Consider the following 26454-nt stretch of genomic DNA (forward strand, 5'->3'; position numbering starts at 1 on the left):
TATTGCAGCAGTCCAGGGAGATGAGGATAGCTTGGTCTAGAGCAGGGCAAAGGGGATAGACACAGGTGAACGGAGGTGAAATTGACATAACTGGTGATGGCTGGGTGTGTCAATGATGACAGCTGGGGCAACCAGATGGACTAAGCTAGGTAGCTCTGGAACAGGCCCAGGCTTGGCAGGGGAGATGATGCATTCAGTTTTGGGCAGGTTGAGCTTAATGTGTTTTGAGATACTGACTAAATCGGTTTCTGTTGAGTTGAATCTGGCTCATTGAGACCCTGGAGGACAGAGTAGAGCTGCCCCATAGGGTTTCCAAGGCTGCAATCTTTGTGGGAACAGACTGCCACATCTTCTCCCACAGAGCAGCTTGTGGATTCAAAACCGCCGACCTATTGGTTAGCAGTTGAGCACTTAACCACTGTGCCACCAGAGCTCCTGACTAGATATGTCAAGTCAGCAGTTGAATATACATATGTGTCTGGAGGCCAAGGAGAGATCTGTGCTAGGGATAAAAACTTGATGTTTTATGAACATGCAAATATAATAATACAGTAATAATACCACAGTATTAATTTTTTTTAATAATAATAGTAGGACAGCAGCAAGCTATCATTTTATCTGGTTATCTAGTACTTAACTAAACATTTACCTTGCTAGGCTATGTGCCTAGCTTTGTATATATATGAATCTAAGTTTTGATAGTCATCAGGGCTGTAGGTATGGATAAGAGTGCCTGGAGATCAAGCTTACAGTGGGACAAGAGTTGTTTTAAGCAGCTCAAAAATTTATTAGCCAGATTGGGAAAGCAGACTGACGTTGGAGTAGGAGAAAAGCCAAGCATATGTGTTTTCACAGAAGCCATGGAATTGTGTATTTTAGGGCAATTGGAAGAAATGCTGCTGAGAGGTCAGTGAGGAAGCAGGCTGAAGCCTGTCCTTCCAACTGAGCCACATGGGGTCGCTGGTGGCCTTGGTCAGAGTTCTTCCTGAGGAGGATGCAGAGAAGCTGCGGGGGGGTGGGGGGAGAATGGGAGTGGGTGGGACGGGAGTGGTTCAGACAGCTCTTCTAAGAAAACTGATAGTAAAGCAGGGGAGAATGTTAGGGGGATTTTTAAAATGGAAGACACGGGATATGTTTACATGTTGAAAGACACTGCTGGATATACCAGAGGGAGAAGTGGTAACTGAGGCTCTCGGGGGAGCAGTAGGAAGGGGCCCTCACCCAAGCCTAGGTAGAGGGTTCTGCAGGGGAGGGGAGGAAGGCTGGGTGATGCAGATGTCAGGAGGCCCACAGCTTCTGGCAGTGGGATGTTGAAGGGGATCCTCTGGTGGTTTCAATTGTCTCTTGCAGATCGTCTGTGAGAATGAATGGAAGCTAGGTATGGGTTTAGGGCAGTGGACAATTAGGGCGGCAGGATAATTATGGGAAATTGCAGGAGGAGCAGAGCAGAGAAACAGCGGGGTGCCTGTGAGCGTCAGGCCAGTGGCTGGAGCATTTCCCTCAAAATAAACTGCTCCACCTGTGAGGTTCCCCAGCCTTGCTCAGCTGCAGAGGGAGAGGAGCCAGGGCAATAGGGTTCATGCAGGGCTGGATTTGTGAGATGGGTAAGAAAGGCAGAGGAGCAGGGGCAGTTTAGGTACTGGAAAGAGTTGCTGAACTAACGTTGGAATCTAAGAAAAATGAAGATGAAAGTGAAATTTAAGGCACTCGCAGATTTACTGGTATAAGGTTTTCCCTTAAGAAAGAAACCAATTCCGTTTTTATGTGAAAACAGCACATACATACACCTGCTTTGCAACCCCGGGCTTGCTCCCTGAGCCATTTCTAGGACTTAAAGAATCAGGCTAATTCCCTGAGCGTGATCCTTTGGGCCCAAACCACTCCCCTCAGAAGCAAAGGGTTGGGGAGAAAGGGGCGAACCTGTTGAACCTCAGGTTGGAAGGCTCACTCACCCACAATGTCTGTCAAGCTCTGACCCCCCACCCATTAGTGGCATTCTTTACTATTCACAAACTGAATTTCTGCCCTACACAGGCAAGACCCAAGGAAGGGGCTGCCACAGCCCCTCCTAGAACACACTTACCAAATTTACAGGACTTGGTCTGGTTATAAATCAAATTCATGGGGATGTTCCAACCTGCAGATGTGCCAATCGCGGGGTGGCAAGATCTCTTGCCTCTCAGGGAGCTCCAGGTGAGGTCAGCATCTGATTTCTTAACCACTGCTACGGTGTAATAACCTTGCAACAGAGATTCCAAGGTGCAATTTTCAATAGCTCCAGGGCCCTCAGAAAATGGCTAGATGCCCCGCCCACACTCTCCTTGTAGAAGGGGAACATCTGGAACCCCCAGCAGAGGATCCTCCCAATAGTTCTCATTATTAGGTACTGGGCCAAACACCCTTATGCTGCTGCTCTTCATATACGTCCTCATACATACACTCACGTATATTTATACACACACATATACACGTCATACTTTTTCAATGGAATCCTTTTCTGCAAGTTGGCTTCATTTTCCTCCATAATAGATTGTGGACAATTTTCTGATTCAGTAGAAATAGATAAAGCTATGCTCCTTCTGTTTACTGGTTGAATCTAAGTTATGTTCTGCTGTATGGATGGACCATATTTTATAATCCTCCTAATGGTAGGCATTTACGTGGATCCATATTACAAAACACTTTATATAAAGCTTTGTACATGTAACTGCACTTGTTTAAATATTTCTGTTGAATGGAAGTCCAGAAGAAAGAACTTAAATGACATCTTTTTCTAAGTCAAGCCTCTTGTTTTCTAATATCATTTCTAAGATTGTTTTCCAGTAATAACAATTGTTTCTCTCTTCCCTCCCACAAAATTAAAAACAAAAACAAAAAACTCTTTTTCTCATCTTACTGCATTCACTTCCAAAATAATACCAAATATCTTTGGTGGAGTGGCCGCTCTTGCCTGGTTCCCGATTGTAATGGGGATATTGTCAGCATTTCAGGTTATCTCTTTCCCAATAGTATGTAACTGAAATGTGCTTGTTGAGTAAGGCCTGAATTTCAAAGCTGCGTTATGATAAGAATCATAAACCTTTATTACACACAAAAAGAAACAACCTTTGATGGTTACAAGGGAGGGCAGGGGTGGGGATGGAAAAACACTAAATAGACAATAGATAAGTGGTAACTTTGGTGAAGGGTAAGACGGTACACAACACTGGGGAAGCCAGTACAACTTGTACAAGGCAAGGTCGTGGGAGCTCCATAGACACATCCAAACCCCCTGAGGGACCGAATTTCTGGGCTGAGGGCTGTGGGGATCGTGGTCTCGGGGAATATCTAGCTCAATTGGCATAACATAGTTTATGAAGAAAACGTTCTACTTTCTACTTTGGTGAGTAGTGTCTGGGGTCTTAAAAGCTTGTGAGCAGCCAACAAAGATACTCTCCTCTCATCTGGAGCAACGGTGAATGAAGAAAACCAAAGACACAAGGGAAAAGATTAGTCCAAATGACTGATGGACCACAAGTACTACAGCCTCTGCCAGACTGAGTCCAGCACAACTAGATAGTGCCTGGCTACCAACACCAAATGCTCTGACAGGGATCACAGTAGAGGGTCCTGGGCAGAGCTGGAGAAAAAAAAAAAAAATTCTAACACACACACAAAAAGACAAGACTTACTGGTCTAACAGAAACTGGAAAAACCCTGAGAGTATGACCCCCAAACACCCTTTCAGTTCATTAATAAAGTTACTCCTGAGGTTCACCCTTCAGCCAAAAATTAGACAGGCCTACAAAAACAAAACGAGACTAAAGGGGCACACCAGCCCAGGGGCAAGGACTAGAAGGCAGGAGGGGGCAGGAAAGCTGGTATAGGGGACTCAGGTTCCAGAAGGAGAGAGAGTTGGCATGTCATGGAGTTGGTAATCAATGTCACAAAACAACATGTATACTAATTGTTTAATGAGAAGATAGTTTGTTCTGTAAACCTTCATCTAAAGTATAATAAAAAAAAAGTATAATAATTAAAAAAAAACCTTTAGAGTAAGAAGATACTGTGGTTCATCTCCCTCCCCCACTCACTTTGTTGTTGCCATAGATCAGGATCAGGTCTCTACATTCAAGCTTGAATAAGTTGGACGTCAACCACGCAGGTGGAAGACCTGTCTTGCCAGTCGCCACCTAAATAACCTCAGGCAAGTCATTTAGAATCTCGGAGCTGAAATTTCTTCTCAGTAAAATGGTGACAGTGATACTGTTCTCAGAGAGTTGCTAGGGGATCAGATGTTCTCAGAGCTGAGAACATACTGTAGGAAAAGTAGGTCACACATATAACGGCATTGTTGTTAGTGGCAGAAGTGGTACCAGAGCCCCTTTCTTGGTGAAGTAGATTTCCCTGTGAGGCCACAGTAAGGTCTTATCATTCCAGTAGCCAAAAACCGTTAGTGTCTTTCTTCAGGTGTCACTATTTCTTCACACATGGCATTAATTATTGTCATTGATCTCGTGAAATCAATGTCATGTGTGTATGACTGTATGGCTACCCACTGTCTTTACTCCATCACGGTAAGATCAGGCCTGTAAGCATCCTCATCAGCCTATATTTGCATATCATTGCAGTTCCTCAAAATTTCAACCACTGTTGAAAACCTTATGGCAGTTTGACTCTGCACACATGGAGTCTCCATGAGTCGGAATCAACTTGACAGCAATTAACAACAACACTGAAGTGGTTAGAGTTGTTGCTGGCTACAAATTATCAGAATAGAATACATGGCTGACCCTTAAGGTTGGGGATGACGACACAACTCAGGGAAGACCGCTTAGCCGTGAAAGCAGAGAGAGGCGACAGTGTATCCCAGGGCTTGGGTCCTGTCTGCACGTGAAGGGGAGCTGCTGTAGGATCAGCAGGGGAGACATGTGTCAGCTTTGCACTCTGGAGGCCTCGTGGAGGATGGATGGGGTGGGGCCTCCGGGACCACACAGTGCTGCTTGTGCTGCAGCGCTCCAAACCCAGGCCCTTGAGCCAGGTCTCCTGACCAAGAAACTCCAAGTTCAAGGCACCACCTGCTTTTCATTCCAGGATCCTCTATCACAGGGGTTTTCACTGTACATCAGAATCACTTGAAGGGCTTGTTAAAACACAGATCGCCAAGCTCCACCCCCAGAGTCCCTGATTCAGTAGGTCTATCACAGGGCCTGAGAATTTTTGTGTCTAGCAAGTTTCCAAGCGATGCTGACAGTGCTGGTTCAGGGACCTCACTTCGAGAACCACTGATCTTTAATGCCTAAGACACAGTATTTCCAGGACAGACACACACTCTGCACCTATCTGGCATCCCAAGATAGGAGAACTTGTCACTGGTGGTGGTCTCCCACTCCAAACACGAGGCTAACTCCCCTGCTATTAACTTCCAGCTGGCTAAAAGCTAAAAGGTGATTTCATTTTCCTCTTCTTCATCTTCTTCATTAGCAGCATGTTATTAGTGAATCTCCTTCTCTGTGAGGCCTACACTCAGCCCCATATATAGCAGGAACGGGCTCCTGCCCTGCTGCTGACCTTCATGCTGAGTGGGCAGGCAGCATGTAACCAGAAGCAGTGTGGGGTGTCCAGTCACTCTGCTTGTTCTCAAGTCCATGTGCTGCCACTTCCTGGCTGTGTGGCCCTGGGCTAGTCACAAAGTCTTTGAGCCTCAGTTTTCCCATCTATATAACATGGGACAATAATACCCACATGCTATAGGATGAAGGAGCTCTGGTTGCCCAGTGGTTAGGCACTCAGCTGCTAATCGAAAGGTCATCAATTCAAACCCACCAGCCACTCTGCAGAAGAAAGATGTGGCAGCCTGCTTCTGTAAAGATTACAGCCTCAGAAACCCTGTGGGGCAGTTCTACTTTGCCCTATAGAGTCACTATGGGTCAGAATCAACTTGACAGCAGTGGGTTTGGACTACAGGATGGCTGAGAAGAAGAAATGGGAATAGTGTAAGCAGGAGTCCTGTGTCAACTCGTAAGTACCCTACACATTATTATCATTACAGCTTCATTTACTTCTGAACAATTAGCAGTGGTTTCTCCTTTTTCCCCCAGCTTTTGTAATTTTTGTTTGTCTTTAAGGCTTTGCTCACCCTCTCCCCAACAATGGTCTTTACCTTTGAGTCCCAGTGCTACTGGTCTTGACTCACCTTCCACAGGTGTATTCACACACTTAGACCCAAGCCCTGCATTGCCATCGTTATGGTCTAAAAAGAAAAAAACAATCAAGGGGGAGAACATTAAACACCCACATTCAAAAACAATATCAAACCCACCCACTGCCATCAAGTCGATTCTGAGCAACATTACTCAATCCAAAGTCATGATCTTGTCAATCTCAATAAAAAATATATATATATTTATATATGTATATTTTTAGTCAAGACTAAAATGAGAAGCACTAACTGAGCAGATTATCATTGATTTTTAGCCAGCTAAGATTCTACACACTCATTTTACTCCTTTTTCCTACTCTTTGCCATTTGAACATGAGGTTCCAACCCAAAATCTCCCCCCAAAACTCAGACAAGAGCAGAGAATGAAAGTGAGATGCCCTTTGAAGGGGAACAGAGACCACAGAAGATCTTTGCAAAGATTCCTTTGCATTTGCTGTGCGACCCAAGTCATCCTGACATCTTTCTTCCCTTCAGAGCCCTAGGCTGTGTGATAGGCGGTGATTTACATTCCTGCAGTTCTGGATGGAAAAGAAGCAAGTCTGTGAAGTCAGAAAGGCCTGGATTATTCTACCGCTTTCTACGTGACTTTGGACACGTCGCTTAACTTCCCTTGGTTTTTGTATCTGCAGGATAGAGATACCACTATTTACCTCACAGAGCTGTTTTGTTTTGGGTGCAAAATGTATGATTTCTTGTGCACTGCTTGGCATCCAGTTAAGTGTTCAGTAAATGATATTTATTGGGGAAACCCCCTTTTCTCCTGGCCTTATGTTTCCATGTGGATAGACCTCCACTGAAGGAAGATTCTTGACCTGGAAGCCCTGCCCTTCAACCTTTCAGCAGAGGAGTGAGTTAAATGACTGGTAAACTTGTCAAAATGATCTGGGTACCTGGAGGCATTTTTTGAAGGCAGTGGGAGGAGGGAGAATTAGATCTTTTCACCTACAACAAAATGTGATTTCACTTGTCCTCAGCCATGTGGTAAACCAACAGACTTGTTGCCCTGAATTAGCGGACAACTTATTTCAAGAGCGATTCATCATGCCTTATGGTCAATCCAAGGAGCTCTGCTGGTGTAGCAGTTAAGCAGACAGCTGCTAACCGAAAGATCAGAAGTATGAATCCGCCAGCCACTCTGCAGGAGAAAGATGTGGCAGTCTGCTTCCATAAAGATTTATAGCTTTGGAAACCCTGTGGGGCAGTTCTACTCTGTCCTATAGAGTCTCTATGAGTTGGAATCAACTCAGTGACGATGGATTTGGTTTTGGTTTGGTGGTCAGTCCTACACCATGCCCTCCACTACCACTGTCTCAGTTACAAAGGTTTGGATCTCTTTCTGCCTCACTCCTGTGTCGATATCTTAATTGCTTCCGACTTGGAAGGAATGGAGATGTTATTTACTAACTCCTTACACTCCAACAATAACTATTATCTCAATGGCAAGTCAACACTGAACTACATTGTTTCTTCATCTATGTTCATGGCCCAGAGGGAATAAAGCCAGAGAGGTGCTCCCCTCCACTTACTGTAGTTCTCCGCCAGGACAGGCACCAAACCACACTTGCCCGCCGTGTAGATGAATCCTCCATCCAAGCTCAGGGCATCAGCTTCTCCTTTCTGAAGTTAAAAACCAAATCGCTAGCATAACAGTGAGGCTGTTTCCCATCCCACCAACCCACAGAGTTTTTTGTCACATTGACTTCATGTCACATGTCCTTGTAATCATCCAAATCATGGGTCACCCACATCTTCTGCCATGTAAACACAGGGATTAGAAAACTGGGCACACCTTTGGCCTTGTTGACCCAGGAGCAATTGTCCAACCCAGGCTGTGTGTCCTAGACATTCACGTGTTAAGGCAGAAATTGAGGCAGAAATACTTGGTTGAATATTATGCAGGTATTAAAAACATTTTAAATGACTATTTCATTACCTAGCAAAGTGCACCAACTGTGCTCAACACTTTAGATAACAATAGTAATTATGAAATAATAATAAGCTAACATTTGTTGACTGCTTACTGTATGCCAGGCAATGTTATCAGCCTTTAAATTCACTTAATTCTTACAATTGACAAATTTAGGAGACTGTATAAATAAGCAAGCTCTTAATCTTATGGGTTGGTCCCAGGGAGGTTTACCAAAATTAGGATCTCACTGTTTGTACAGTCTCCTAAATTTGTCCATTTTTTAGTCTTCTTAAGTATTTTTTTCTAATCACAAGAATATTACATATTCATAGAGCATTGGAAAGTCAATAACAACACAACTTCCTAACTTAGAGGTTACATGCTTGATGATCCCTGAGTTATGATATTGTCAATGATTTATCTTCAATTTCTCTCCTGGCATGGAATTTTTCATAATTAGGACAGAAATTAAACTTACAACTAAAGGACTGCAAAGGGCAATCTACCATCACAATGCACACTGATCCTGACCACACCTTTGAATGCCCCCCCACTTTCCATGGCTCCTAGGCAGGACACCCCTCAGAGCTTCCTGGACTCTATAGCTGGGACCCAGAGGAGTGTGGGTCTTGGGCCAGCTCTGCATTTCTGTTAGATGCCTGCCCTGCCCTGAGCTGAAGCAGCCTATGGGGCAGCCAAGGGGAGGTGGCAGCAAGGACAGGTGCATCTGCAGCATACTGGCTGATGGGGAGACATCTGGGAAGGGGGTCTCAATGCCAGACTCAGCAGAGATGCTGCGTGTTTGGAGGAGGGGCCCTGCGTACCACAATGGCGGCAATGCAGTCCTCAGTGGTCTCCTTCATGGTGCACTCTAAGGCGCCACCACTCACAGAACTCCAGTTGTCACATTTGGCCCTCTCCTGGTGGCCCACTGCGCACCACCGCACCCTCTTGGAGTTGACCTCACCTAGGATAGGATGAGAATCAGAGTCCTAAGGACACACCAAGATGGGACTGGACACTTAGTGCCACTGTTTGTGGAGTGGCTGCCCCCATGCAGGTCCTTCACTGACACCAGTTGTGTTGGCCTGTTGCATTCCCATGACACACTCCTTCCTGCCTACCATCCTTCAGGAAAAATGGGGAACAAGTGCAGTGAAGCAGAGCTCCTGACCTCACCTCTCCAGGGGAGCCCTCTCTGAGCACCAGCCCAGTTCAGGGCCTTCTAGGGTTTTCTCTTATAGGACTAAGTTCTCCCATCCAGGGAGGAAACCCCAGTTCGTAGTCCTGTGTTGTGTTTTGTTTTGTCGTGGGCCTTCTTTCTCTCCCCTCACCCAGTGTCCTGGCTCACCACTATATGCTCACATCTAACACAGTGACTGCTTTTGTCGATGCTGGTTAACTAAAACGGAGGGAGCCCCATGGTGCAGTAATAAACTGCTCAGCTCATAGCCACAAGAGATGGAGGGGAGACAGAAGAATGAAAAAAGGAAGCAACAAATGAACCCTAGGGATCTAACGGAAGGCAGGAGCCGGAACAAAATCCTCTGAAGGTACAGTTCCCCTCCTGATGGAGGAAGTAGCCATGTTCCCACTCCAGTTTAGGATGGGCTATTTTACTGTCTTCAGGTCAAATAGGCCTGTGTTGGGTGGGGCAATCCCGGATAATACATCATCACTTCAAGCTATCTATAATCTGAAGGTCTTCAAAACCCTTTTGGGATCTTATAATTTAGGTCTTGCTCCTAGCTCAGCAGAAAATCCTGGTATGAACCCAATGCAGTCAGCAGTTCCTTGAGCCCCGCAGGCTGATCAAGGTTGAGTGAGGCGTGCAGGCACCTAGAAAGCCTCAGTCAATGGCCCCTGCCCCGTCCCACTGCTTCCAACCCCCCCGCCCCCGCCAAGACTTTACACACCTCCCTTTAGATGCTGAATGACAGTGATGTGCTCATATCCCAGGTACAACCAGGCATCCATCTTAGGGGGGACCTTTAGAAAACCATGGGCAGCATCTGTGAACAGCAGGTCCTTCCCATAAGGAGAGCCAAAGAGCTGGAATTCTGCTGACTTGCCTTTTCCAAAATATTTCTGTTCAAAGGATAAAAGAAACGGCGAGGAAAGAAAATGTCAGACCAAAAAAGCAGAAGGGGAGAAAACTATGAAAGCCCTGAAGTCTCAGTGGCTCATGGCATTCTCAGGTCCCTTTCCAGGACAAACTTCAGCATGTCCACCTTGTGCAGCCTCAGGGAAACTGCCAGGGCTGCTCCCTAGACCTGTACAAAGGGGCCAACAGTCAAGTGTGTCAGGCAGCTAGCTGGCCCTCTCCAACACCAGGCTGACTGCTCTGTGTTCCCACTGGGCAGTCAGTGAGGCTGCTTGACGCCTGGCAATCTGACGGCCCTGGGGCAGTGGAATGGTGGTCTTCCTCCTGGAGCCGCTGGTGCCCCAACACTATGCCCCTGGGGCTGGAGGCCAGGATCCTAGACGCCTGTCCCACTTCGGACCTGCCACTGAAGGATCAGTTGAAGCACTTCAAGAAGTCTCTTCCCTTTTCTGCCTCCCAAAAAATGAAGGGCCCTTTACGTATGACTCCAGCTGACCATTCCAGAGCCATTCCTGACTGATGATGGCATCTGCCCACACGCTCTTTCAAATATCCACCTACCTTTGCAGGGCCTCTGCATGAAATGACGCCTGCTGCCCTCCCTGGCAGCCCTCTCCCCCACTTCCTTGGGGTGCACACAGGAATCTTCCCAGACAGCCTGTGCAAATCAGTCTCTCTGTCCTCTGCAAAGTGCCCTATCCAAGCCTCCAAGGTTGGACTGATTCGTTCTGGTGGTAATTCATATGGGTGCTCATTATGTCCCACATTCGTCTGTGGGGACTCAAGGGCAGGCTCTTTGTCAGGTTCATGTCTGACTGAGCAGAGAGCACTGACAGACACGGGTGTGCTGATACCTGGATGCCTGGAAGCTGTCTGGAGAAGAGAATGCTCAGGGTTCCTGCCTTTTGGGGGCGGCAGGTAGCCAAGAGGGCTGGAGCACAAGCCAATGGGATAAGGTGAGCACTTCATGGAGGGGGGCCGTCTGCACTGCAAACTGAAGGACCAGTTTAGAATTGAAAAGGTGGAAATGGGGCAACGAGGGGCCTCTGCAAAGAGTCTTTGGCCTGCTGGGTTGGTGATGCCGACAAGGGATTCATGGCCTCTGACATCTGTAACATGTATAGTCTGAGTGGCTTGTCAGTGAAGCAGGTGATGTGTAGTGTGGTTCCTGCTGTGTCCTGAGCACAGAAGGCCACCTACGGTGGCAAGAAGGCGAGGAAGGAAAACCCCCAAATCTAAACAGGGTCCACAAAGCAGGAGGGGAGGACAGCAGATGGGCGGATGGGGATACCTGTGCCTTGTCGAGAAGCTCCCAGATCAAGTCCTCCTTGCCGTCCACACTTCGGGACACAACGGCGTGAGAAGGGATCTGGGCCAGGTGACAGTCCTTGTATGCGTCCACCGGCTTCCGGGTGTTGTCCGGGCAGAGCAGTTCATACTGATCCCTGTCAGCCTTGTCTGGCAGGTTCTCTGGGGGAGAGAAAGTCAGATGAGCTTCCACAGGCAGAAGCACTAAGCTGTGCTTCCCTACTCCTCGCTGAATCACACCATTTTTGACCTGAAGAGGACAGAGAATCTTCCCAAACACTTATACAGATGCAGAACCTGAGGCCTGGGGAGATGAAATGACGAGTTTACTACCTCCCATCCAGCTAGACGTGGGGCTGAGGTGAGTGTCTGACCCAGGATCCCTGTGACTGTCCCATGTCTCTGTGGGTCTCATAATATGAATGGTGACGGCAAACATTTACTGATCATTCATGCCACACCAAAGACGATGCTGAGGACGCTGTTTCATTTAATCCTCTTAACAACTCAGGGAGGCCAGTAATACGATTATCTCATTCTAGAGATGAGAAAACTGAGGCTCCGAGAGCTGACATAACTTGTTAGTCTCAGCCAGTCTGGGACTGATATGCCGCCACATGAGAAAAAACCAGGCCCCCCACTAAAGTAGCAATACTCCCCTGGGGCAGAGTCCTGCTGGGGAAAGGCCCTGGAGGGTTGAGGGGTGAGAGGAGGCCCAGGGGCTCAGTCAGGGAACTCCGCAAATACAAAGAGGGAGAAGATCTGTGAGGAAAACTGGCTCTTTAGTTCCCACTGTACTGGGGTTGATAAAGAAACCCCGGTGGCGTAGTGGTTAAGAGCTATAGCTGCTAACCACAAGGTCAGCAGTTCAAATCCACCAGGTGTTCTTTGGAAACTCTATGGGGCAGTTTTACTTTGTCCTATAGGGTCGCTATGAGTCGGAATCAACTCGATGGCAATGATGAGTCAGAATCATCTCGATGGCAATGATGGTTTGTGGGCTTGTTAAAATCTCATCTTAAAAGAGGAGTATAGTTAGAATTCCTGTGAACCGTTCAAATTTTAATTAGGTATGTTATAGAGAAAATAAATTTAAAATTTTTATATTTAGAAGAAAAAATTGAAATGATTTTAGCAATATTAGAATTAAATTAAGAGAATCGATATGATCTAATCGCTTCAGAAAGAAATAACTTTTCTACTTAAGTCACCCAAGGGCTCAAGCAGCGGCAAGAGCAGACCTTTGCTTGCCACCACCACACATTTCCACCCCTAAAGCCTGGTATACTCTCTCTCGTAAAATTCTCCCTTAAAGGCAATAGGGGATCTTTTACAGCAGTGGACAAGCAACTTTAGGACAGAATTTTTAAATTTTCCATATACAGAAATAAGGAAAAAATTCATTTATGTACATGGTATAGTACTTTTGTAACAGATTTCATTGTAGAGGTGCCAATAAGTTCTGAAATCGTTACAATGATTTGTGTGCTTGCCTTAGGTATTTGAAGCATTTGGGAGACATTTATAAGAAAGCATTCAGGAGAATGTGATTAAATTTGAAACTAATATTTCAATGACTAAGGGAATCGGATTATTAAAACTTGTTTTGCTTTATTCGTTGCTAAGTTCTATTTGAATGTTCAGGAAATTTGCGTAGTGGGTTTGTGGATCAAATGAGCTGAGCACTAAGCAAAGTACCAACAACAGAAATGTTCGTTACACGAAAACACTCCTGTGGTATTAAAGATCTCATCGCTCATCTCCAGATGTAAGGAAACTTTCAGGAAAGAACCCGTTCCCCTGGCTTGGGTGGAGCTCCCAACGATCTTTTTCCTCCAGCACTTACCAAACACCGTCATGTGCCTCACAAAACACACATCCCCGACACCGTCCTTCAGGCACCTGTGGAACAAGAGAGTCAGGCCACCTGCCACCAGCACGGCCTCGATTCTCCCTCGTGCAGCCCCGACCTCGGGCTCCCAGGGCTTCGACCAGTTTCTTGGGCATCAGTCTATCCTTACAGAGGCGATGGCTTGTCTGAGGGGCCAGCTTTGAACCCCCCCTAGCCAAGCCCAAGCCTGAAGCAAGCAGGGGCCATGGAAGTTGACATCCTGGGTAACTCTGGGGAGAGATGATGTGAAAGCAGGCCCCTCATTTTCCTCTTCGAAGGCAGCAAAAAACTTTTTTAAATAACAGTTTAAAGCCTTTACGTAGAGGATAAAGACTTTGGGTGGCCTTGGATCCTCAGCCAGTTTCACTCTGGTTTTAAGCAGCAGCCACTTCACTTATGGTGGAAAGTATGGAGAGAGACAGGGGTGGGGAGAGGCAGACACCTGTCCCTGACACATGGAGAGGCTCAGGCAGAAAGATGCAAGGTGGGGGATGGGGTAGTGGTTTTGGTCTTTGGCCCATCGGGGAGCCCAGGCCTGTGTTAGTGGATCTTAGAGTCCCAGAGATGATCTGCCCCGTCAGCCCTCCCTGGATCAGGGGCGTAACAAAGGGTATTCTCTGGAAAGACAAGAGGGGACCCCCAAAGAAGACTGCTCCTCAGGATAGTTAGAAGTAAGGGCCACCGGAAGGACTCAGGACCCTGAGTTTCACACTGACACTCTGTGGGGCCGGGGCAGGCCCTGTCCACTACTGGTGCCTTTGTCTCCAGAGTGAGGAGGAGCAGCAGACGGGCTGACTCACCTGAAGGCGCCTGAGTAGCCGAAGTACGGTTCCTGGGAGTTGCAGGCACACTTGGCTGTCCTCGCCCCTGCACACAGTTGACAAAGGTTGGGGAACCTTTCCAGATCCGCACAGGGGACACAGCTGCTCGAGAAGAACTTGGATACTGCTGTTCAACACAGAGAAATGGACCACGTGCATGAGCTGACTGGGGGCCTCTGTGCTGTGCATGTGCGTGAGTAGGGTGGCCTAAGTCTGCAGACACTTCCAGGACTGTCCTGAGGAAGTGAGTATGCCCAGGCTAGCTGTGTGCAGCCTGCTAGAAGTGGCTGACGATGCCTGTGCTCGAGGCAGTGGCTGGCTGGGCCCATGTGTGGTCGGGCCTCACAGTCATGTGTGGGCGGGCCTCACAGTCATGTGTGGGCCATGGCTAAGCCCAGGAAAATGTTTCCCCAGCTTGTCTGCTCCAAGTATAAGAGCTGCTGACTGACACTGAACCCAAACTGTAGCCCCAGGGCCACTAAAACAAAAAACCAAAACTAAAACCCAGTGCCATCGAGTCAATTCTGTTTCATAGCGACCCTACAGGACAGAGTAGAACTGCCCCACGGGCTATCCAAGGATCACCTGGTGGATTCAAACTGCTACCCACCCCTACCCCACCTCCTCTGTAACCAGAGGTTGTGGTGGCTCAAGGACATTCGTCTTCTGGGAACTCATGGAGGGAGCTGGTGAGGTGAGGGTCATGCCTACAGCTACCACATAACCGCCCACACAGAATATGGCCCTAGAGTTGTGGCCCGGGCTGCAGTACTCCATCCAATGCCAGTGGTCACTTATCCCTATCACAATCAAAACAAATGTTGCAGAGCTTGGCAGGGCTCCAAAAGGTGTACTTTTGCAGAGTCTAGAAAGATATGGCTGTTACCTCTTAAGGGCTGAAAATACAACCTAGGCTCACATCGACTATCACAACTGAACAAGCAGACTAGGGTACGTGGGCAAGCATAGCTCCAGTCCACTCATTCCTTCCTTGCTGATGTCCCATGCCCCTTCCAAGCCACTGAGGCCTGACTGCTGGCAGGTGGCTGCAGTCCCCTAGAGAGCCTTCTGAGAAGCTGGAGGGAAGTTTCTCTTTCTCAGCTGGCCTCAGTGGTGGCCTTGGCCAAGCCAAGAGGCTGGGGTTACCATGTCTGTGGGGCTGTCAGGAGCTCAGAGAGACAAATGCGTCTTTGCTGAGAGAAGAAAAAATTCAGCTGCCAGATCTCAAGGGAACCCTGCCTTGGGTTTAAAGCTTGAGCCTCCCTCTTCCCCGACTCCCCCCGCCCAACAGAATTCATCACACATGTTCACCTGATAGTGACGGTATGGCCCCATTGTGGCCTGTGTGGGCAACTAGAGTAGAGAGGGCTACCTGAATGCTCCTGCCTGCTTACCACTCTCCAATGGCACACGAGGCTCTGGCAAGTCGCTGAGAAGTAAGTTGATGGGGGTGTTCCATCCAGCAGACCTTCCCAGGCCTGTGTGACAGGACTTCTTGCCTTGGAGCTGGTTCAGCTGGAAGCTGCTGCCCTTCAACACCACAGCCACAGCATAATAGTGGGTTTGTGGATCTGCAAAGGGGCAGGGAGAAAGGAAGGGCAAAAAGAAGATGCCATATCATGGCTGCTAGTCTTCCAGAGTGTATGCAATGGGGAACTTCCGGGGAGTCCTAGAACCTGCACCATACCCCTGGCAAACAGGCAGAAAAGAGAATGAAAAGCACCTTTGATTTACAGAAGCGAGAAAACTAGCCCCTTTTCTGCCAGCCCCTCCCATCCAGTGGGGAGACTTGAGCCCTGTGGGGGCATTTTTAAGGAAACCCTCAGCTCCGGGTTACTGTGATGTTACCGCTTTGCACCCTTCTCTGCTTCTCTGTCTACAGGCCAGACAGAAGGTGAAGGTGTGAGGGGAAGGATGCAGGGGTGTCTCCAGGATTTTGCCAGGGCCCTGAAAGCTGGAGTCAAATGCAAGCAGGCTGTGCTCTCACACAGTGAACTAATGGAAAGGTGTGGGAAATAGGCAAAGTCACATTCTTGGACGCCCCCAGACTTTCCCCGTACAACAAGACGCAGGCCCTGGCTTCTGTAGCACCTGCAGGGGCCTGAGCACAGGGAAGAGGTTGTCAGGGTGCCTGCATCTCCAGAGATGCCACTGGGGAGGCAATGGACTCTGGGCAGCACCTCCCCCTCACAGGCTGTGCATACCCTCTGTTATGGATTGAATTGTGTCCCCCCAAAATGTGTGTCAACTTGGCTGGGCCATGATTCCCAATATTGTGCAATTGTCCACCATTTTGCCATTTGATGTGATTTTCCTATGTGTTGTAAATTCTGCCTCTATGATGTTCATGGGGAAGGACTGGAGGCAGTTATGTTAATGAGGCAGAACTCAATCTACAAGATTACGTGTATATTGAGTCAATCTCTTTTGAGATATAAAAGACAGAATTGAGCAGAGAGACGGGGGACCTCATTATCACCAAGCAAGAAGAGCGAGGAGTGTGTGTCCTTTGGATCTGGGGTCCCTTCACTGAGAAGTTCCTAGACCAGGGGAAGATTGATGGCAAGGACCTTCTCACAGAGCCAACAGAGAGAGAAAGCCTTCCCCTGGAGCTGGCACCTGAATTGGGACTTCTAGCCTCCTAAACTATGAGAGAATAAATTTCTCTTTGTTAAAGCCACCCACTTGTGGTATTTCTGTTATAGCAGCACTAGTTAACTAAGACACACCCATTCAGCAGCACCAATAGCATGTCTGTCAGGTGCATAAAGTTCACAGCTTCCCAGGAGAACCAAAACCCCAGCCCTCATGGGTCAGCATCAGTGACCACCTCACTCAATCCAACAACTTTGTTCCCTGCAAGTGTAAGTTGACCGAGACCCTACCTCCCCCCATGGCTGCAGCGTCAGCACAGACACCTGGGTCCCCAGGGAGAACTTACTCTCTTTTGACCCATAGAGCTCTGCTGCAACAGGTTTCAGGTTGTGGGGCGCCAGGCCTGCCTCAAACACCCATCCTGCATCGAGAGTCACAGCATCTGCTTGGTTTGTCTGGAACAGACCAGACCATGATGAAGCCCCTCCCCTCTGAGGAAGACCTGCCTAAGCCCTCTGCCAGGAACACCGGCCCCATAGATACTTGCATGGCTCAGATCTCCTTCACCTTTCTCATATCTTTGCTCAAATGTCCCCTTTTCAGTGAGGCCTTCCTGGACCACACTCTTAAAACCACCACTTCCTACATTCTGGATGCCCCCTTGTTTTTCTCCTTAGTCTTGTCACATTCTGATGAACTTGCTCATGAAGGCAGGGACATTTTTGTCTGTTTTATTTGCTGCTGAATTCTAGCACCTAGAAACCCAGGACCAGTAGGTGCTCAATAAATATTCGTTGGCTAAGTGAATGAATGAATTATAGAATATTTCCATCCACAAGATGTCATCTTATCCACTCCCAGATTTGGATTCCACCAAATTGATCTGTTAATGGGCTCAAGCATGGCAATGATTGTGAGGATGACACAGGACCGGGCAGTGTTTCATTCTGTTGGACATAGGGTCATTATGAGTTGGAAGCAACTTGACAACACTGAACAACAAGTTGATCTGTTGGTCAAGGATTCCTGCTTTCCTGTGGGAAGCACAACCACACTGCCTCTTCTCAGAAATAAAGATAGATTTTTCTGAACTTGGTACTGTGTTTCTATACACTTGTCTCCCTTCCCCCCGTCTCATTTTACAATATCTGTCCATCCATCCATCCATCCATCCATCCATCCATCCATCCATCCATCCATCCATCCACCCATCCATCCACCCATCATCCATCTATCTATCTATCTATCTATCTATCTATCTATCTATCTATCTATCTATCTATCTATCTGTCTATCTATTTATCTATCATCTACCTACCTACCTATCTATCTACCTACCTACCTACCTACCTACTTGTCATCTACTCTATTGGTTGCATGTATCAGAAACCAACTTCAATTAGCTTCAGTAAAAGAAGGGGTAAAGTACAAAGGTGAAAGAAAACGAAGGTCACGGGGCCTTGGGAACACCATCTCAGTCAGAGGTAACAAGAATTAGCACAGGTGTCAGTCCACCCCTGTAGGCTCCAGCTCATGACCGTAGGTTCCGGCTTGTTCTTGCTCTTCCTCACTTTACATACATCTTCCCTTCCTGACTGCTTCCTCAAGGTCATATCTGAGGACAACAGTCTGACAGACTACTTAACAAGGCTCCTCAACGGCATAAATAAAGTTTGCCTGCATCTTTAGGACCCTTACAGAATATGTCCAAATTGTTTTCGAGAAGTGATGTAGAAATTTATAATGCCAGTAGCAATGCAGACCAATTTCACTGCAAGCCTACAAGCAAGAAGTGGTATCATTTGAGAAACGTTATTACATTACTAGGAATAAGCTGTTTTTTTTAAGAATGGTCTTATTTGTACTTCTTCCATTATTAAAAAGGATGAACATTTTTCCTTTATTGTTTACATTGTTTATTAGTTGTAATTTCTTTTCTGCAAGTGGTTTTGGGTTTTTATTCTTAAGTATGTCTTACATTTTTGAACATCTTTATATAGTTTTTATAGTATACTATTTTGTCATAGTTGATGGGAATATTTTTTTGTATGCTTAGGACTTTTTTTTCCCCTCTACTTTTCTTTGACATATAATCTTTTCATATTTCCAAATTAGTCTACTTTTCTGATTTATCTTGTTACCTCTGTCTCTTTTAGGCAGGTTGAATCAATCCAGAAATTTATTCTGGTGACTGGACTAAGAATGTCACTTGATTTTTTTTTTCCCAAATGCCTATTCAGTCACCCAACTAAAGAATCTTTTCTCAGCATTCGTTTGTGAAGTGCCTTTGCACACAAGTCTGCCTAAATTTACACGTCTTTTTTTTACCTAGTGCCCTACTGCTGGACAGTTAACATAACTTGCATTCTATGTCCTATAACATAGATAATTAGATAGATGGGTGGATAGGTAGAAAGCTGGGAATATGTTTTAATTTTGTTATCTTCCAGGTCTTCTAAACCTGCACCAGTACTTTGTTCTTTAGTGCTTGGGTGGTGCAAATAGTCAAGCACTAGACTACTAACCAAAAGGTTGGCAGTTCAAACCCACCCAAGGACACCTTAAAAGTAACACCTGGTGATCTGCTTCTGAAAGATCACAACTTTGAAAACCCCATGGAGTACATTTTCTACTCTGTACACATGGAGTTGCCACGAGTTGGAATCAACTCAACAACAAACAACAAGATCCTGTTCTTTGTAATATTGTTATTTAAATAACTAATAAGCATTAGTTATTTAAATATCTAATAGTTATCTAAATATCTAATAGTATTAGATATGGCTCAGTACTCCCTTGCTACCTTCTCTTTTCATCACACTATTTTATATTCTCATTCACGTGCTTCTCCTGAAGAATTTATAATTATTTTATTTTGATTCTTCTCTATTCATTACTTGATTCTTTCTTTCTGTACTATCAGTGGATGTTGAGCACCTATATTTTTCTCTACGCAGGGTCCCTGCACTTTCAGGTCATTGGCTTGTTTCTCTCTCCTCTCCGGCATGGTCTATTCCTGTGAGAGTGGGATGTTCTGAAGTAATAAACTACACCAGGTGCAGAAGAAGAAAGGATAGATTTTCTTCCACTCTCCTTGAGGCAGCAGCAACTTACGGTGATGGCCTTGATGCACTCAAGGTAAGAGGTTCTCTTCACACAGGTCACAAGGGCACCATCAGCTGGAAGGACTTTTATCATATTGCCATGGAAACTGGAGCACTTTCTGGCCTCAGGATCTGACACGGTGCACCATCTCACAGTTCTCTCGGGGACAGCCAGACACAGGCCTAGGAGAGAGGCCAGAGATGTAAGGGACTCCCAGCGTTCACCTTTCTCTGCTGGCAGAAGAGGTTAAAGACGTGGTAATGGGTCAGCTGTGTGTGGTAGGCACAAATTCAGTCAGCTCCATGGCTCACACAAATGCTCAGGGCCCATTTCTCTGCTTCTGCCCTACCCCTGTAAAAGTCACCCTCAAAAAGTTAAACTTAGAATTACCACATGACCCAGCAAGTCTACTCCTAGTCATACACCCAAAGGAATTGAAAACCAGTACTCAAATAAAAACTTGTACACACATGCTCATAGCAGCACTATTTACATTAGCCAAGAGATGGAAACAACCCAAGTGTCCATCAGCAGATGAATGGGTCAACAAAATGTGGTACATACGTACAATGGATTATTTTTCAGCCATAACAAGGAATGACGTACTGATCCATGTTACAATGTGGATGAGCCTCAAAAACATTACACTAAGTGAAACAATCCAGACACAAAAAGCCATGTATTACTTAATTCCATTTATATGAAATATCTAGAACAGGTAAATCCATGGAGACAGAAAGTGGTTGCCAGGTGCTTAGAAGAGAGCGGACTGGGGAGTGACTGCTTAATGGGCATGGGGTTTTCTTTTGGAATGATGGAAGTGTTTTGGAACCGGACAGAGGTAGTGGTTGCACAACATTGTGAATGTACTAAATATCGCTGGATTGTATGCTTTAAAATGGTTAATATTATGTTATAGGAATTTCACCTCCAAAAAAAGGTAAAAAGAAAACCTCTGTGGGAAGGATGTTTGGGGCCCAGTGACTTCGTCTCTCTTTTGACGTTGGATACTGTACCTTAAAACCAAAAAACCAAACCAGTTGCCATCAAGTCATTTCTGACTCGTGGTGATCCCATGTGTGTCAGAGTAGAACTGAGCTCTAAAGGGTTTTTAAAGGCTCATTTCTCAGAAGTAGATCGCCAGACCATTCTTCCAAGACGCCTCTAGGTAGACCTGAAGTGCCAACCTTCCAGTTAGCAGCTGAGAATGTTAACTGTTTGGGTCACCCAGGGACTCCACTTTAATCTTATATAAAAAAAAAAATGGTATTAATTGCTGGGTCATTAAAAATCCAAATTTATTTCACTGGCATTTTAAGCTTAGTAGTATAGAGAGCATTTCAAAGGCAAAATGCTGTTTACAAATCTGTAGTATTTGGGCAAAATGTTATTTTAAGAGAAATTTAGAATATGTAAGTTTTAGCAATAACGACTACCCTTTTTTGATAAGTCCCTGTATGTCAGGGAATATTCTAACCACATTACCTTCTTCTAATCTTTACAACTCTCTTTTCAGTTAAATATTGTTATTCTTGTTTTATGGTAAACATTTTAAAATTTTTCAGGGATATTAAATAACCTGCACTAATGTGTTAACTACCTAAGTCTGTTAGACTTCAAAACCTGTGCTGCCTTTTAACTGTGTGTACACAGGATGTATCAGGATCTCATGCCAAAAACAGGGAGTGATAAATGGAACCCCTCAACTTCATGTGAAAAGGCTTCAAGAGCAACAGCCCAGGGTACGAAGAGCAAGCTAGGGGATGGAATTCTACAGGCCATGTGCCCACGTACAGAGTAGAAATGCTTGGAGTAATACCTTATATGTGCACTTTGATTTCAAAGCGTGCTTACTATATTTGCTAGTATAGATCATTAAGACATCCTGGGCTTAAAGATGACTGATAACGGTAGAGACGATACAACCCTATAAATGGAAATGGCTTTGTAAACAGGTTAATATATAAACAGCTATTATATACAACTGCACAGAGCCCTGGTGGTGCAGTGGTTAAAGTGATTAATTGCGAAGCGAACGGTTGGTGGTTCGAAACCATCAGCAGCTCCGTAGGAGAAAGACGTGGCAGTCTGCTTCTATAGAGATTTACAGCCTTGGAAACCCTATGGGGTTGCTATGGATTGGAATTGACTCAACAGCAGTGGGTTTGGTGGGATTATATACAGCTGCAGTTTTTGCAGGTTTTTTTTTTTTAAGGTATGTGCTTACTGGTGGAAATCCTGGTGGCGTAGTGGTTAAGTGCTATGGCTGCTAACCAAGAAGTCAGCAGTTCAAATCTGCCAGGAGCTCCTTGCAAACTCTATGGTGCAGTTCTACTCTGTCCTATAGGGTCGCTATGAGTCGGAATCGACTCGAGGGCAGTGGGTTTGGTTTTTGGTTTTGGTGCTTGCTGGTAAAGCCCCTTTCAAAAGTCTGTATTTTCAGTTACCACTATGCTTATGTTCAAATGATTAAACCTGTAGCTTTTATACTTCTGATTTTTAGAAAACTGTGAGTGTAAAGTCAGGTGAATGGAGTTTGCGTTGTTAGGGAGGAGCTGAAGTCTTGACAGAAGCATGGTGTGAGAACAGAGACCTTTACAAACTAAAAAAAAGTCAGAATGGACTTCTGCTTCCATTAATGAAAGAAAAATTGACACAGGCCTTGCCCTAGCACTGCAAATAATTTCAAAAACTCGAAAAAATGTATGAAAAAACTATTTGAGGATACTGGACAACAGAAAGGGCAGGTGTGAGCCCAATGATCACCAGCTTTCTGCTTGGACAAAATTTCCAAATGACTGCACTGGGAAGAAAAACCAAACAGCCTGATGGTCTTATTAATTGGAGGAGGCAGAGGTCAGAGTTTGGTGATGCTGAGGCAACTGGAATTTGCAAGGCAATTACCAAAGAGGAAAGAATTGTAAAAATAAAGTAAAATGAGAGCTCCCTGGCAGACCAGGAGAAAATGTAAAACAGAATTTAAATTCACATAAAAAGACCAGACTTAATGGCCTGACAGAGACTGGAGGAACCCCCAAAACTATGGCCCCTGCATGCTCTTTTAACCTAGAACTGAAACCATTCCTGAAGCCTACTCTTTAGTCAAAGATTAGACAGGCCAAAAAACAAAAAATAATACACGTGAGGAACATGCTTCTTAGTTCAGATACAGCAGACCGAATGGGCAGCTCCTGTCCAAGAGCAGGATGAGAAGGCAGGAAGGGACAGGAACAGGGCAAATGGACACAGGGTTGGAAAGAGGGAGGGTATTGTCACATTGTGGGACTGCAACCAATGTCATAAAACAATATGTGTATAAATTTTTGAATGAGAAATTAACTTGAGCTGTAAACTTTCACCTAAAGCGCAAAAATGAAAATGAGAGAGAAAGGAAGATCCAGAAGTCTGTACTGCTGAGATTCTGGTTGAATAGGAATTCAGGCATTGTATCAGGCAAAGAACAACTGTCAGGGAAAGAAAACGTAATGAGGAACTGTAAGCCAAACGTTTCCCAGAGCTCAAATGGGGTCAGGAGTCATTTAAGATGCCACCATTCTGAGTGGAGAAAATGTCATTGACTAAACAGTAAAAATATACTAAATATCATAGGAGTGGGCTAAAGTAGCCCTAGAATAAACAGTGGTCTAGACATGGCCTAAAAATCTTGAAATCTACTCCTGAAAGGATTGAGCTCACCTGCTAGAACAAAGTCTTACACTCTGTATAAATGAATACAACAAAATCCAGTTATTGTAATGACTAGGACCGCTAACGCAATGTTAAATAAAAGCAGCAAAAGTGTACATCCACCTTGTTTCTGGTCTGAGATTCAGTCTTTCACCTTAAGTATGATATTGTCTGTAGGTTTCTCGTAGATTGCATCTATCAGCTGAGAAAGTTCTTGTCCCTAGTTTATTGCGAGTTTTTAATTGGTGCTTTTTCTGCATCTACTGAGATAATCACATGGATTTTTCTCTTTTATTCTATAATATGGTGAATCATACCAGTTGGTTTTTGTATATTAAATCAGCTTTGCATTCCTGCAATAAGGGATAAGCCTGTGTATGTGTGGTTATGTTTAATATTTTTTCTGAATTCAATTCAATTCGCTAATATTTTGTAAAGAATTTTTGTGCCTATGTTCATGCGGGATATTTGGCTGTGGTTTTTCTTCTCGTGATGTCTTTGTTTGGATTTGGTGTCAGGTTAATGCTGGTATTAGAAAATGAAAACAAATTAGATGTTCTCCTTTCTCCTCCATTTTCTAGAATTGTTTGTGTAGCATTGCTATTATTTTCTTCTTAAATGTTAGAGCTCACCAGTGAAACCATACAGACCTGGCACCCCCTTTAACATTTATTGTAATGTAAGTTTGCTGTTATCGAATTCTCTTAACATTTATTTGTCTGAAAAAGTCTATTTTTGCCTTCATTTTTGGCAGTTACTTATATTGGGCATAGAATTCTAGGTTGACAGGTTCTTTTTGCTTTTAGCACTTTGATGATATCATTCTGCTATCCCTGGTCTGTGTAGTTTCTGACAAAACATCTATGATATTTCTTATCTTTGTCCCTGTGTACCTGATTTGCCTTTTTTTTTCCTCTGGCTTCTCTGGAACTGTTTATAGTTTTCATAACATTTAGAAAAATTCTGGCCAAGTATTTCTTCACGTACTTTTCTCCGTCCCCTCCCCCCTTTGTTTTTCTGCAACTACATGTACACATACGTTTAATCACTGAGGCTCTTTTCATTTATTTTTCAGTATTTTTTTCCCCTCTCTGCGTCATTTTGTATACAGTTCCTAATAATGCCTTCCAGGGCACCTTTGTTCCTTCTGCAGCGTCTAATCCTCTGTTACTTCTAGCCAGTGAAATTTTCATTTCAGATATTGTATTCTTCATCTCTAAGAATTCCTTTTGGCTCATTTGCTGTCTTACATTTATCTCCTCACTCTGTTCATGTTTTCTGTTAAGTCCCTGAGTATATTTATATTATTTTAAGGTGGCTCTTTTGAGTTATTTTCTGTTAATTCCATCCTCTCTTTCAGTTTCTATTGACCGATTTTCATCCTGGTTATCTCTGGTTAGGTTTTCTGGCTTCTTCACCTGCATAGTCATTTTATTGGTTGCCAGACATTTGTGAATTTTGAAAAGAAATAAAAGGTATGTAAATTGAAAAGAAGGTATAAAATTATCTTTATTTACAGATCATGTTATTATATACAGAAAATCCTAAGGAATTTTCAAAAAAGCAACTAGAACTAAAAAAATAAGTTTAGAAAGTTCACAGGATTCAGGTCAATATACTAAAATCAATTGAGTATCTATATATTAACAAGAAAAAAAATGAAAAAAAAATTAACATCCTATTTACAATGGCATCCCAAAATATGAAATACCTAGGGATAAATTTAACAAATTACAAATAAAATTGTACAATAACAACTACAAAACATTCCTGAGGCAAATTAAGGAGGACTTAAATAAATAATAAGAGAATGTTCATGGATTAAAAGATTCATATAGTTAAGATGCCAGTTCTCCTCAAAATGATCTATAAATTAAATACGATCACAATAATAATCCAAGAATAAACTTGTTTTTTGTAGAAATCAATAAAATGATTTCAAAAATTTATATGCAAATGCAAAGGATCTAAATAGCCAAAGTAACAGAGCTGGAAGACTTATACTATCTGATTTCAAGGCTTACTACAGAGCTACAGCAATCTATCAAGTATGGTATTGGCACAAGGAAAAACATATAGGTTAATGAAACAGAATAGAGTGTAGAAATTGACCCACCTATACATAGTCAGTTGATTTTTCACAAAGCTGTCAAGGTAATTCAGTGAGAAAAGGCTATTCTTTTCAAGAACAGATCCTGAAATAACTGGATATCCATATGAGAAAAATGAATCTCAACCCTTACTTAATACTATACACAAAAATTAACTAATAATGTATCAAAAACCAAAACATAAAAGCTGAAGCTATAAAGCTTCTAAAATTAAACAGAAGAAAATCAGCAACTTTGGGGTAGTCAGTGATTTTTTTTAGAGAGAACATAAAATGTAATAATGATAAAATAAAAATTTGATCAATGAATTTGATCAAAATGTGAAACACATGATATTCAAAAGACATCATTTAGAAAATGAAAAGTCACTCTGGAAACACACTACCTACCCAAACTAGTACAAACTGATGTTGAAAATCTAAACAGACCCATAACAAGAGAAGGGATTGAAAAGGTAAAAAAAAAAAAAAAAAACCTTTCAACAACAAGAAAAAAAGCCCTAGTCCGGATGGTTTCACTGGAAATTCTACCAAACATTCAGAAAAGAGTTTACACCAGTACTACTCAAACTATTTCAGAACACAGAAAAGGCAGGGATACTTCATTCTATGAAGCCAGCAAAACCCTGATACCAAAACTTGGCAAAGACACCACAAAAAAAAGAGAAAATTACAGACTGATATGTCCCATGAATATACATGCAAAAACATCTCAACAAAAT

General features: G+C 44.3%; 1 protein-coding gene across 1 annotated transcript in view; it reads right to left on the minus strand.

Annotated features, from left to right (window-relative positions):
* LOC100663461 (inhibitor of carbonic anhydrase-like) overlaps positions 1 to 26454 on the minus strand; it is an 81519-nt gene that overhangs the window by 12921 nt on the left and 42144 nt on the right. Inside the window, exons 5-15 of the mRNA XM_064277302.1 lie at positions 19945 to 20179; positions 17177 to 17285; positions 15648 to 15806; positions 14215 to 14362; positions 13370 to 13425; positions 11507 to 11685; positions 10028 to 10199; positions 8936 to 9078; positions 7729 to 7819; positions 6176 to 6232; positions 2084 to 2239 (exon numbers count right to left, since the gene is read on the minus strand). Of these exons, the coding sequence (XP_064133372.1) occupies positions 2084 to 2239; positions 6176 to 6232; positions 7729 to 7819; positions 8936 to 9078; positions 10028 to 10199; positions 11507 to 11685; positions 13370 to 13425; positions 14215 to 14362; positions 15648 to 15806; positions 17177 to 17285; positions 19945 to 20179 (1505 nt within the window). The remainder of the gene's footprint in view (positions 1 to 2083; positions 2240 to 6175; positions 6233 to 7728; positions 7820 to 8935; positions 9079 to 10027; positions 10200 to 11506; positions 11686 to 13369; positions 13426 to 14214; positions 14363 to 15647; positions 15807 to 17176; positions 17286 to 19944; positions 20180 to 26454) is intronic.

This window comes from Loxodonta africana, chromosome 26 (genome assembly GCF_030014295.1).
Source record: "Loxodonta africana isolate mLoxAfr1 chromosome 26, mLoxAfr1.hap2, whole genome shotgun sequence".
Classification (NCBI taxonomy): domain Eukaryota; kingdom Metazoa; phylum Chordata; class Mammalia; order Proboscidea; family Elephantidae; genus Loxodonta; species Loxodonta africana.